At 41.4% G+C, this 14,648-nt stretch overlaps 1 protein-coding gene across 8 annotated transcripts in view; it reads right to left on the reverse strand.

Annotated features, from left to right (window-relative positions):
* Window positions 1-4,840: 4,840 nt before the first annotated feature.
* The window catches only part of ATXN7L1 (ataxin 7 like 1), a 166,194-nt gene continuing 156,386 nt past the window's right edge, over window positions 4,841-14,648 (reverse strand). For 7 of the 8 annotated variants that reach the window (XM_034766478.1, XM_034766464.1, XM_034766486.1 and 4 more), the window contains 2 exons: window positions 11,374-11,448; window positions 5,829-8,452 (listed from right to left, as the gene is read on the reverse strand). In XM_034766478.1, the coding sequence (XP_034622369.1) occupies window positions 8,411-8,452; window positions 11,374-11,448 (117 nt within the window). In that variant the 3' untranslated portion in view covers window positions 5,829-8,410. Of the gene's footprint in view, window positions 5,725-5,828; window positions 8,453-11,373; window positions 11,449-14,648 lie in introns of those variants that run through there. The other variant, XR_004645242.1, reaches the window with a different exon arrangement.

A 14,648-nucleotide genomic window follows, 5' to 3' on the forward strand; every position in this document is an offset into this window, starting at 1 on the left:
CTGTAGTCCACGAAAGCTTATGCTCTAATAAATTTGTTAGTCTCTAAGGTGCCACAAGTACTCCTGTTCTTCTTTTTGCGGATACAGACTAACACGGCTGTTACTCTGAAACTTGTCATTATTAAAGTACTGTGAACATCAGCCACATTTATTTCCATTTGTGGCAATGTGATGTAGTCCTTTAATAGTCTCTCAAGTCTCCTTCCCTCTGGACTGGCTTAATGAGGTAAATGTTTTACTTAGCCCCTTACTAAGAGCTGTTTGGTCTCTCTATGTCCGTCGAGTGTCCAGCAGAATACTTCGTCAGAGGATAACAAAATGTCCACGTGCCATCCGGTAGAGCCTTATTAAATGGATGGCTCAAACTTATTAGTGCTATGTTGACAGCTTCTCCGTTACATCCTGGGGTCTTTAATCATGCAAAACTCCCACTGAAGGGATTTGGTCAGCTACAGATTGTGAAATTTGGCATTGAGAGATTTTTAAAAAGATGATTGCTGCTCTCCCTCTGCTGCACAATCTAGAGAGATGCTTCAGCTCCATATTTCAGGTTAGTCTGATCTTTGCTATGCCTAAACAAATATGTGAAATGTGGATGACTCAAGGAAACCTCTCTCCGCATACAGAATCAATGATCACAACCAGGAATAAGAACCAGGATGTTCCAGTCACACTGGAAACCTAGGGATGAATGTCTTTGTAAACAGTGTGACAGGGAAGATCACAACTGAAACAGTCTTTCTAGTCCCCCAAAATATGAAATAGAAAAAAGATGCTTAAGAGTAAGATTAAAAAAGCAAAAGAAACTGAGTATAGCTCTGGAAGGAATAAGCAAGAGTGGAAAGATGCAACAGCGGGCCACCAAATCAGAAACAGACAATAATGATTACTGGGCATGTGCGATAAAAGCCTATTATTACTCTATTCTAGACCTTTCTGTATTTAATCCTTTGCCAACACTAGTATATCATGTTATAGCACTAAAAGTCTCTGAATTAGTCTGATAAAGGAATATAGTCAGAAAGGAGGCTTCAGAAACTATTAAGCCAACCCACCTTCTTCATGACTGTATTCTGCAGTATTCTCTACCTATCATCATCCCTGCCAGCAGTCACTACAGGTTTTTAACACCTGTACCCAGTGGCCGGTGTCCTGGCATGTATGGGTATGTCTACACTGCAATTAAAAATCCATGGCTGGCCTGTGCCAGCTGACTCAGGCTTGTGGGACTTGGGCTAATGGGCTGTTTAATTGCAGTATAGACGTTTGAGCTCGAGCTGGTGCCCAGGCTCTAGGACCCTGCAAGGTGACAGTGTCCCAGAGCCCAGGCTGCATCCTGAGCCCAAATGTCTACACCACAATTAAACAGCCCCTTAGCCCGGCCAGCTGCAGGTGTCTAAGTGCAGTGTAGACATACCCTCTGAGAGCCACCTCTTCCTCCCAGAAGCAACTAGGGGATACTCGGGCCACTTTCATCCTTGACATCCCTTCTCCTTCCAGTAAAATTAGCAGTTCAGGCTTTACAGAGAAGCTGCACATTGTTTTCCGGGAGGTGGGGAGGAAATCTGGGAACAAAGCAGCTCCGGAGGGGCAGGGAAATACACATAACTACAGTAATAACAGGAGAACAAGGAGGAACAGAGGACTGGAGAATATGGGGGCAGAGGGAAACTTCAGAGAGGGTAATATGGAAGGGCAGAGAGGGAGACCATGAGGAGCAAGAAGCTAGAGGGAAAAGGGAACATGTATGTAAGGGACAGCAGCAGGAAGGGAGGCCAATGTTTGGCGAGGAGATGGAGAAGGGGAAAAAAAAGAAAAGAAAGTTCCCTCAGCCCAGCAATTAGGAGAAAGCCAGAGGAGACACTCATCTTTGTTGGTACAGTTAAGGCAGAATTTTAAATCTAAATTATCACAAACAAATTGGGGGGGGGGCACTTTTATGGGGAAAACCTAAATGCTCCAAAATGACAAAGCAGAGGAAACCCCAAGGTGATTTATTATTTTAATTTGTAATTTTTAATTATGATTTTTGGGGAGTAGAGTTTATAATTTGGCAATGCCTTATACAGGGGGTTTATTATCCCTGTTCATCACCATGGGATTTGATGTGTATGAGCCATGGAAGTTTGATCGTTGAGGGAGGTTTGCGAGAATCTTGTACAGCAAACTATTATGAGAGAAACCAAACATTGGGTGAGTTGGGAAAAAAGGATTTAACAACATTTCATGGCTGCATAACGTGTGGAATATAAGATGCTTGTTAGCTAATCTTTTGTCAGCCGCTCCAGGATAAAGTGTATTTTCAGGGATTTAGAGTGTCTTTCTGTTGGAAACTGAATTTGGCTCAAAGTTAGTATACAACCTGTCAATGAAGCTGAACTTTGTCACTTCACATGTTTTAATCTCTTAGTGATGCACGAGCCCAAACTGCCCAGGGACTTAAAAGGTGTAATTGAAAAGGATAGTGGCTGAGGCTGGACACACTGCAGGTGCTGGCTTGATTCGGAAGTAGGTTCATATAATAGCATTTCCTAAATCAAGGTGCAGGAGCCAGACTAGTCCCGGGAGACATGGGGAAGAAGAAAGGAGCAATTGTGTTGGGAAAGTTGCACGTCTCCAAATCCGTCTTGCCCTCACCAGGGGACTCCTTTTAATACTGACTTCTTTTTGTCTCTGCTTCTGCTGAGTGTCTTGCTAGCTCTTAGGCCAGGTCTACAATACAGACATATATCGGTAAAACTACATCGCTCAGGGCTGTGAAAAATTCACACCCTGGAGCAACATAGTTATGCTGACCTAGTTTCCAGTGTAGATGGTGCTATGTCAGTGGGAGTGCTTCTCCTGTCGACATAGCTACCATCTCTTGCAGATGTGGATTAACTATGATGACAGGAGAATCTCACCTGTTGGCACAGAGTGTCTTCAATTAAATGCTACAGTGGCACAGCAGCACTGATGCAGCGTTTTAGGCATAGACCTACCCTTAGAGAGAGAAGCTCGGTGAGGAAATATCTTTTGTTGGTGAAAGAGAGAAACTTTTGAGTTTACACAGCGTTCTTCAGCTCTGGGAAAGTATTCAGTGTCACAGCTAAATACAAGGTGAAACAGATTGTTTAGTATAAGTAGTTAACACATATGTGAACTCCTCTGGGAATTCTGCACCGAAAAATTTAAAAATTCTGTGCACAATATTTTAAAATTCTGTATACACCTCTACCTTGATATAATGCTGTCCTCGGGAGCCAATAAATCTTACCGCGTTATATCAAACTTGCTTTGATCCGCTGGAGCGTGCAGCCCTGCCTCCCTGGAGTGCTGCTTTACCGCGTTATATCTGAATTTGTGTTATATTGGGTCACGTTATATCGGGGTAGAGGTGTATTTTATTTGTCAAAATAACACAATATAATCACTTCTGTTTCAATTATTTCAAAATACCTATCAGGAAGTATGTCTGTAACAATACAGACAAAAGAAAAAGATTCAGGAAATTTTTTTTTGACAAATTGATTACTTACTGGGCATATTAATACAGAGTTTTGAGTAATTCATTTAAACTGCAATACAGAAACATATTTCTAGCACCCCTCAGAAGTGGAGCAAAGACTTGGGGGAGTCAGGAGTAATGGAGGAGCTGAGGGAGAGGAAAGGAGCCTGGGAGTGAACCTGGAGGGTTGTTGGGTGTGGGTGGGAGAAATATGGAACAGGATAGCCTCCCCCATCAGTGCCGGCTCTGGCTTTTTTGCCGCCCCAGGCAAAAAAGTCTCCGGCCACCGCTGCGCCCCCTCCCCCCCCCCGCATGACGGGGGAGGGTGGCCGGAGCCCCAGGGGGAGGGCGGCGAGCCCGGCCGGGGCTCCACTCTCCCCGGCGGCCAGAGCGCCAGGGGGAGGGCGGAGTGCCCGGCCGGGGCTCCACTCTCCCTGGCCGCCAGAGCGCCAGGGGGCGGGCGGTGAGCCCCGGCCGGGGCTCCGCTCTCCCTGGCTGCCGGAGCCGGAGCGCCGCACCGCGCCGCCCTCCTCCAGGTGCCGCCCCAAGCACAAGCTTGGTGGGCTGGTGCCTGGAGCCGGCCCTGTCCCCCATGCAGACCCTGGCTGACCTCTAGCCTCTATCATTCAGTCAGGCACATCAGTCCCTATCCCTGTGTGTCCCTGCAGCATACCTCCCACCTTCCATGAGTCCCCACACCGCCCTCCTACCTGTGTCCCTGCAGCCTCCCCTCCCCTGTTCCCATGTGGCCCTGCAGCCTACCTACCCGCATCACCATGTGTCTCTGCAGCCCTGTCCCCATGTGGCCATGCAGCCCCCCTCCCATTCAACCACTGGCTCAATGCTGTCACCCCACTAGCTTCTGAGCCCCCGCCCCAGTCTGTCCCCACCACACTAGTCCTTCTGAACCCCACTCTGTGACCCCCCCCAATAGCCACGCTCTGTCCGTTCTGTGCCTCCTCACCTGGCCCCGCTGTGAGGAATGCAGTCTCTCCACATCCCTCTCTGCTGGCTTGTGGCTCTCTCTTCTGGAGCCACAGCAGCCCCTGGAGGGCGAAAAGTGTAACTGCAGTGCCTCTTCAGCAGAATCTATATTCTGCAGAGAAAAAAAAAATCTGGTGGGAACATGAACCCTTTGTGTGCGCAGTGGTGCATAATTCCCCCAGGAGTAACATATTGTAAGAGACCATTCAAGGTAAAGTAGCCAGTTAACACTGCAGCCATAAGACAAAAAAGGGGGTCAGTGGGTTACAGATTAGTGTCTTTATTAAATCCATTATTTTTAGTGTCGAGTAAGGTTATGAATTTAAACTCCCAGGCTCATCTTTTGTAGATGTTGTGATGGTTTCCTTTGAAGATGAGGACAGAGGTCAGATATGGAACAATCACTTTGTGAAAAGTGTTAGCATTCGGTTAATTATTAAGTATCAGATATTATGCCAATATTTTATTTACTGTTTTGGGGCAAGAGGAAAACACAGGCAACAGGATGTGTTACTTCCTGCCCCAAAACTCAGTCTCGCAAACTGGCCAGTTCCCTGTTGGACAAAAACCCGATAATTTCCAGTTCCCTGTTGGGTAAAAATCCTGGCTAATTTCCAGTGTCTAGCTGAGACTGTCAGGGGTTGCTTTGCTGAGGGCAAGGGAGGATTTGATTGCCATGAGGAGAAGGGCTGGAGAGGGGTTATGATTAGCAGGCAAAGACTGTATCTTGCTAACGTTATGTTTTAGTCACTAGAAAATGTGTTATTTTTGTTTTGTTTGTAACCATCCTTGTCTCTCTTTTTCTCTTGCTTGGTATCACAAATCTATGTTGTTTATTAATAAACTTATTTTTGTTTTATTATAAATTCGTCCCAGTGCTGTTACACTAAAATAAGGCAGTCATCCTCAGTTGAACCAGCAGGCTGGTGTGTATTCTGTCTTCTTGGAGACTAGTGGACCTACTAATTTCTGAGTGTGTCCAGTCAAAGGGACTGGGCACTGCAGAGAGATATTTCTGGGGAACTCGGAAATTGGGGTTCACTGCATGTTACCTGGCAAATTCTTGAGGAGTTTGTTGATGAGGCCGACCGACTGGTGTGGCAGGGAGCTGTCACAGTTTAAGCTCTGCCAAAGCTCTCACCTGCTGAGGCAGAGGGATACCAGCGGCTTACGGTTCTGGGCACCTTGAGAAAGGGTCACAGAACCCCGTTTAGTCCAACTGGCTGGTTCTCCGCACAGGAGTTAATCTTCCCCTGTGAAATGAAGAAAAGTACAATTTTAAAATATATACACATTTGTTTTTAAAGTTAAATAATGACACTGCACATTTTTTCTTACAAACATATAAATTATTTTATTTACAAAGCCATGTTACAAAAAAAAAAAAAAAAAATAAAGCAAAAAACAAAAAATACAATCGCTCACTAGAGAATATCTCCAGGCCCGGTGTTGAACCATGGCAGTATCAATCAGATACATGTTTGTTCTGTTTTTCCTTTTTTTAAACTGTAAGCCATAGAATTTACTATTTACACCTACTTTAGACATTTATTCTGCTTACAATTATCACAAGCATGGAATGAATTCTATTTGATACTGCTAACACAGAAAGGTGCAGGACAAAGAATGAAAATACTTAGTGTTACAAAATATGGACTGTAGAAAAGAAATTGACTGTACAAGTATGGCATTATTTTTTTTAGAATGATTGGACATGCTTTCTTCAAAAGTTTTCTGGAAAAATTTCTAAAATCTGAAGTAGGAAAGCACAATATAGCAGGTGCAAATTCATTTCTGTGCAACAACAGTTATTTAATATACCCCATGACTGACCAGCTATGCAAAACCCACAGAGTTTTGTTAAAGTGCCATGGGTCAACAGCATAACAAAATATAAGGTGTAAATAGAAAAATTTCATTTTTTTTCTTTTTTTAAAACAATAGTTCACTGAGAATCAGCAATAATAGAATATGCCGTATAAACTATTCTCTACAAAGGTCGATCAGCACTATTTACAATTGTTACATCAATACAAAAGAAGGCATACAAGTTATCCAAGTTGCTTTTTTTATTTTTTTTATGGCTGACGGGCCTATGCATTGCGTATGTGTAACAACCAAAGCTTCTGAGCCTATATTGCTGGAAACAAATCACAAGATCTTCAGGCAAATGAGGGAGAAAAAGAACTGCTGAGTGAATGCTACACTAATAATGCATTATAGGCTGGTCCAGTTTATATCCATTTTTAAAAAGGTTTATTTCCATTTCACTTTTCAGGCTGAAGTTTTTAATACATATAAAATCAAATAATGCTTCTTTAATGAAGGGAGAAATACCATGGGTTTTCACTTGATACTTAGCTTTCACCAAATGCTGTCAGGCCTAAGCCAGTTGAAAACAAATTTAAGCAGCATTCAAAGGTTAGTCTCCATGTTCCAGCTTTCCAATTAAAAGATGCATGTAAAGAGCTAAAAATTCTTAAAACTAATGAATTACTCCTTCAGTCACTGACAAGCATTATTTCTCAGAAGCAGCCGCTGAATCCCAAAAGCACTGTTTTTCCTCTGGAAGCAGAGGGACACTTCATCAATTACAGAGGGTAACTTTGTTACTAAGATTTTTAAATTCCTGCAGTTTTACAACCAAAATAAATTAAAAAACAAACATAGTTCTGCTTCTAAAACTGAACAAGACAAAAATTGTGCAAAAATAACAAAGATATGTACACATTTTTCAGTCTGAAGAAATGTTCAATAAAAACAATTCAAAGAACATTTTAAAAATATAAACATTGCTTAAACTTTCCTACATTTCATACTGTTTCTGAAACTATTCCGGTCAGCTAGCTCCGAAATATAGTAAAACATAAATTATTACAAAATTAACACTATAAAAATTTACTTTAAGAATATCTTCTAAACTTTTTTCAAAGGATCTAGCCTCGTTTATAATTCCTTAAACATTTTATAATTCTTAAAATCTGCCTTAAGCCTTCTTTTTTAAAAAAAGAAAAAAGTAATCTCCTTACTATCTGCAGTCTCTCCTTTCCCCAAGATGTAAATAAACCAGCATATAAGTGCACTTTTAACACTGTAGAAATAAAAATTAATTCCTCTGTACTAATGTTCCAGTACCTGGTATCAATTTTCTGATTATAAAATCTACATTTTATATAAAAAAAATCAGTAATCCTATAAGAAACACTGTCAGTGCAATTCTATTGATGCAAACCAATCTGTTCAACTCCTGTCCTTGCAAACCCAAATTGTTTAATGAAGCAAACCAATAGTATGATATTAGGGGTCACAACTCCCACCACGATATGGGGAATTTTCACGTTGCGTTCCTACTAACTTTAGCAGGAGTTAGATGTGTAAATCCTCCATGCGTTGATTGGAGTACAGACTCCTTAAGAGCCTGATCCTCAGAGACGCTGAGCACTCAGAACTCCCAATGAAGTCAATGGGAGTTATGGGAGCTGAGCACCCATCAAAATTAGTTCTTAAAGTTGCAATGCCCCAATTGTTACAAACTGCTGAGAAATGCACTAGGTAATATTTTTTATCCATAAAACAAGCACAAATCCAGAGATTAATGTAGTTTGTAATTAATGACAACAATTTTGGGGGACAATTTAAAATCCAAGCCATGAATTAGATTATTTTGGAATGTCCACTGTTACTGTTGTAAGAAACAAAGGGAGCAAAGCAACATTAACAGCTTGAGAAGGCATGAAACAGAACAAAGCAGAATGCACAGATCAGTGGCAAATACAAGCGAGAAACTAAACAATCCACTATTATAGCAGTTTTCTGTAAATTTAATTTAGAACCACAAACTGATAAAAGGTTAAATCCACCTGCAGGACACAGAAAATAAAAACTCTGTGGTGTAGGGTTGCTGAGAGCTAGAGATTATAGGCTGGTTCCTTTTCCTTGCTATGGAAGAGTCCTTATCCTACCAGTCCGATTTGATGTTTTCTAAAAGAGAAACCAGAGCCAGTTTCAAAACCATGAAACATTTCCCAGTACATGCACTTGTTCATTCAATACTGTAACAACTTTAATAATGCACCTGCTGCAAAGCTTAAAAAAGGAATTTGTTTTTCTTAAATCTCATAACAAATAAAGTATAATCCCTTTTGAGAAATAAATTCTCTTTTTCTAAGAAATAAATAAACTCATTACAATGAAAAGAAGCTGCATCAAATATGCTGTTTGTTTCTTGTTGAGAGTGTGTGTAGGGTTTAAAAAAAAAGAGATTCAGTGATACACTGACTTAATGAACACAAGAATCAGGGCAAATGTGAAATAACAAACAGGAGGCAGTTCTAAAGAATCTTTTCCTTATACATCACATCTCTACTAGCCTTAGGCAGAAAAGCTATTGTAATCCCAAATGACATACAATGCACTGTCACCTCCTACTACAGTGATCTGGTTATACATATTTAAAAACCATAATACAATGAGGGCTTGAAATATTAAAACAGTCAGGTACCTAAAAATATTACAAAGACAAAAAAATGATTAGTTATAAATCTAATGCAGGGATGGATGTTATGGCCAGTAATTCTGGGGAAGTCTGCTTTTAGTTCACAGCTGACATCAACAGGTAGAAGACATTTTCAGGTAAAGTCATCATTTTACCAACTCCATTATGGTTTATTAAAAACCACACAGCGCAGGCTACTGTGACAATATCCCGATTGCAGCAACTTTCAGATATCAGATCAGTTTATGAAATTGACAAAAATCTTACAAAAAGAGACATTGTCATGTAGCATAAGCCTAATATTTGACTTCCAGAGCACTCTGTTGCCAATTCATATGATCAGTATTAACCCCAATCATTCAAAAACCCTGAGTCAGGCCCCACTAAATCATGAGATTTAAAAACAGCAATATATTTTGGTTTATTTGCGTTTAGGGTTCATGTTTTCAAGCTTTAACTGCCACTGTGAGGGCTAGAACCTTACTTTTTTTAAAATGAAAGCTCAGATTTTCTCTTAATGACTCTAACAGCTGGGGCTTTAGAAAAAAATCACCAAATATTGCAATGCTTGATAAAACTGCAAGAGCTGGCAACAGTGTAATAGCTTCTGTTTATGTACGATTGCCACAAAATCAATGTTTTGTACTCTTGGGTTCTCACTGGTGGATCCAGTACAGCAGTTAACTAACAAGCCTTATTCCCGGGGTTGTGTATAGATGGTGCAGCTGAAAGAACAAAACAGGAATTAACCCTTAAATCAACCAAAAATCTGTATTATGCCTTATAACAGCTTTCGCCCCGACTGCTGTTGGCATTTGGATGTCATTCTCTCAAAACAAAAAGCCAGTGTGCAAGGAGAGATTTTCCCATGCATTTGTTTATTAATAGTAGTTCTTCCTCCATGTACTTCCTCCTTTAAATCAGCAAGCAAGGGGGAATACATTATTTTATTTTAGGTCATATTTTAGCAGTTCATCTCTAAACGAGGTGATTCAGATTATTGTCAATGGGGGAAAATGATGCAAGCTATCAGCATTAGGACTATCACTATTCCTGCTGTTTGTTTCTCTCCTCTCTTGTCTACACGGGGAAAATTGACCAGCATTGACTGCTTTGTGAGTGGCGTACTTATTCCTGAAAAAGTCACTTCTATTCTGAAGTAGACTGTCCATATGGGGAATAGTTAAGGGGGAATATCTTATCCTTCTCTGGGGACTTGATACAGTGGGAAGGCTTTTGTGTTCCAATGACCCTGAGAGCTAGCCTGGTGGGAGTTTAACTCCTGGTAGAGCCGTCCAAGCTGGACATGTCAAAGGGTAGAGACTAAATGAAAAGTAGTCCACAAGTCCTCCAGGTTTAGCAACAGGCCAACAACCTGCCCTCTCAAACAAGCTCCGTTATAGAAACACAACAAGGTAGTCATTGCAGCAAACAGTAGGACAGACAGACAGGGATGGCAGAGCATTGTTCATGCCCTCAGTGATGTCTGATGCTGTGGGAAGGAGTCAGATTCAGAGTACCGTATATACTCATTCATAAGCTGAATATTTTTGGTAAAAAAGAGCGGGGGGTCGGCTTATAAACGGGTCTACACCAAAATTTGATGATTTTAAACTTTATGGAATCACTGAATTGAATATCTAATACATTGTCATTTTGTTTACCTGGAGTGTCTGCAGGCATGTAGCCCCTCAGCTCCCTGTGGCCACAGTTCGCCGTTCTCAGCCAATGCTGGGAGCTGAGGGGCTTCGTGCCCGTGAATGCTCCAGGGAAACAAAATGTCCAGGCCCGCTAGCGGCTTACCCTAACGGGCCAGGAGCCAAAGTTTGCCAACCCCTGAAGTATAGGGTCATACAGTTTTTGCTATCTTTACCTAACCATCTTGGGGGGTCGGCTTATAAACGAACGGGCTAATGAACGAGTATCTACGGCGTTTGTATGACTGTGCCAGTCAATTTCCTTGTGTAGACAAGCCCTTGTCTCCTCCTCTCAAATACTTCTCTGCCCTACTTCTCTCTTCTGATTGCAACTGCATGAACCTAGTCAATTTCCTTTTGCAGTGAGTTTTATCTGTAAAGCACTGTGTCAGCGGCTGCTGGCTGGTGTTCCATCACATCAGAGACAGCCGGCCAGGCAAACGACAAACTGATTGGGCAGTGGTGTGGGTGACCAACAATATGCAGGAAACTCACCATTCATACACTCTTTGGGAGCAATAAACAGCTGCAAAAGAATCTTAATGGGGGGGGGAATCTAATATTAATTTATAAAAAGATTAAATCTACAGAGGACAAAGCTTAAAAATATAATTTAATACATAAAACAATTCAGACATTTCTTGACAGAGTATCTGCTATTTTACTACTGAAGTGACTTTCGCTTAAAAAACAACAACCCCAAAACTTACTTGTCTGTTGTGTACTGGGTTTGATGTACTTGAAGGACTGGATTGTGACAAAGCTACACTGCTATTTTTTCCAATCTGAAAGACATTAATTGAATAGTATTGAAAGGCACATTGTTGTCAGATGCATAGGAAGCCTGTATTGGCCTTGTTTTCTTTACTGTTGAAAGCATGTTTTACATTTATTTAGAAAACAGAGGGGTAACTGCTACTGTCTATTGAAAAACAAATTTCCTTAGATATAATCCTAGTGATCTCACAGACCCTGTTAAAGGCAGGCAAATGTAGTTACATTTCACAAAGCACATAGGAAACACTAACTGGAACAGTATGGGATGGAAAAACAACAAATCAGATAGACCCTCTGTCTAGTTTTGTAGTAACCCGACTTTGATTTGTGGGCTACAGACTGATTTCAGACTGATGCACTGGGCTACAGCTAATCTATTGCAGCACCTCAAGCTAGTGGACAATTGCAAAGGCCTCAAGCTGCTGAGTCTTGAGCAGTCCTTTGGATTTCTGACCTCAAACTTTATTACATTTTGCTGTGTGTCATGGTCAACTTCCAGTACCTGGCCCTGTGAATCTACAGCCCTAACAGCTGCAAATGGGAAGTGCTGTATTATACTCAGTTACCTCTAACTGTCGTGCAGGGGGACACTTATGACTATTTTGATTACACTGTTGAATATTAGAATGGAGTAACCTACCTTGCATTCCCCTAGTTTAATGTTTATACCTTTAAACACCCTTTTGTTAGGCGTTGTCTAACAAAATCCTTTTAAAGTATAGTCGAGGTTGCAGCTTTTACTGCTGTCTTTTGTATAGTTTATTCTACATATTAATCACCCTCTGAGTAAAGCAAGGTTTCCCAATGCCTCTTAAGTTCCTGTCCTTGTTTTTAGCTTCAGTTTGCATCCTGAGTCTGTTACTTTCATAAATAGGTCTGTTGCATCCATTCCTTTATATTGTACCTTTCAGCATTTTAGACACTTTATGGACCCTTGTAATTGCTTCTTTTCTAGCTATTTCTCATAGATATATATGTTGTCTCAACTGCACAGAGACCCTCTCTATCATGTTTGTTGTTTCCTTCGACATGTTTATTTCCCTGTACTGAGTCTCAAAGCCATAACACACATGTTGATTCAGAGCAAATCCTTCCCTCTGCTAGTTGGTCAGAGGAAAAAGGGAAGAGAGCATTTTTCAATCAGATTGACATGGTCCTTCTATAGTACACAAGAAGCCAGATCAATTTATTAGCCCAGTGGGCAGGGAGTTTACATTGCATTTGAGGAGAGGGACACTTACATGCTTTCTTCTTCCCATGGAATATATAAGTTGTATTAGCCTCCCCACTTACCCAATGCTTCCTTCTGCCTCCATCTCGTGGGGCAGGATTTTGCACAGACTATGTTAGAATGTCTGATTATAAAAAGTGCGATAGAAGAGGTATTAAATCTCTTCTCCATGTGCCCCATAACTGGGGATTCTGATCCATATTATACCATGCCTTACAATACCTAGATTCAGTGGGCTGAGCTATGGACACTGCTTCACTATTCTATCCAGAGCATGCTTTCTGTTTAACTGACCCCACTAGTGATTTTCAAATGGTTTGAAAATGGTTTCAAATGTGGGGAAGTTGATCCTTGTGTCCAAATGAGCTGTGTTTTGTGCAGGATGCAGGGGGAGGATAGGGTAGGGCAGAAAGGTACCCTCAAGCCACCTTTCTGTTCCCTCATATCCTGCGGCTGGCTGGGTTCTGGTTTGGATGCTGGCATAACAGCGCAGGTGTTTGGGGATTGCTAGAGCCCTGCCCGGCCCTGCCACACCCTGATATATTGGTGCTCCAATGACTGTCTGGAGATGAGGTTAAATCCAGGTCACCTGGACAGAGCTAAATGATTAAGCCATGTGATCAACCACAACTGAAAAACAATGCCATTATTCCATGCAAAGAAACAAAATTATCCATTTTCAAAAGCCAAAATAAATCATCTCTCTGTGTGTTATGTAATTATTGTATCTCTATTGGTAGCAGGAGAGAGAAAATACATAATGGTGCCCTCCCTTGGGGCTCTCTACTCTGTCCATTTCACCAGTCTGAGAGCCCTATTTGTCCTCTTTTCCCATTTCTGTGCTGCTCCTATGTATGGAATGTCCTTTCCAAACCATCCTCTCTTCAGTCACGTTCCCTTCAAAAACTCACTTCTGCACTGTCCACACGGAGGGAGAGTTTTCGTTTAAAACAAAACAAAAAGCCACACACAAAGCTATCCCCAACCTCTGGGTTTTGCAGCGTGTCCTGTCTTCTACAGCTTTCTCTCCTTTCTAGACCAGTGGTTTTCAACCTGTTTTCATTTGCAGACCTCTAAATGATTTCAAATGGAGGCGTGGACCCTTTGGAAATCTTAGGCATAGGGGTCCGTAGACCACAGATTGAAAACCACGGTTCTAGACTGAAACCCCTCAGGGCAGGGACTAGCTTTGTTTGTGTGCATTGCATATCAATAATAAATTATAATAAAGGTTTTATCGGTATGCATTTGGCCACAATGTATTTATTCTCACACCTTACACTTTTGCCTGCATATGGCGCCATTTTCTCCCAGGATTTCAAAGCTCTATAATTAGTGGCAATTCTCCATCCTAGATTTAGGTGGTGCATCGTAACAACCTTTATTTGATTCTATTTATTTAGATATTTAAAAACTGCACTGAATTCAGTGCTCTGAGCACATGCACGTTAAAACGATAACCAACTGCTCAATAAAGGTGGTTTGGAAATTGCCTCATACACCTCTGCTTTGGCTACCAGAACGTTCAATGAAATGCCCTCCTTGGAAGCTCTGCTGCTTTGGAGCCCTCTGGTGGAATCTGTACTACATACAGTCTGTGGCAACAAAGCAAGTTCAAGGGGGAAACTGTGCTGTTAAACAGCCATGAATGGTGCACAGAACTGGGATTAAGATGAATTTATTTTACTTTGACTTAAGTTTTCCTACTTCTGATTGGGGAACAGCATCGGGGATCCAGAGATGGCTGTACCATTGTTTCAATATAAGCAAAAAAGAGAAAAGCTTCTGACCACACCCTTCCTCTCCATTGAAAAATGTAAATACTACCATTTGACAGATGGTGAAGACACAGGCAGTTCACAGATCAGGCACAGAAGTTTGATGATTTGCCTAAGGTCACAAAGCAAATCAGTGACAGATCTGGGAGGGAAAAGAGCCCAGCAACAGAACTTAGAGGGACTGACAATCAGCTATCTG

This window comes from Trachemys scripta, chromosome 1 (genome assembly GCF_013100865.1).
Source record: "Trachemys scripta elegans isolate TJP31775 chromosome 1, CAS_Tse_1.0, whole genome shotgun sequence".
NCBI lineage: Eukaryota > Metazoa > Chordata > Testudines > Emydidae > Trachemys > Trachemys scripta.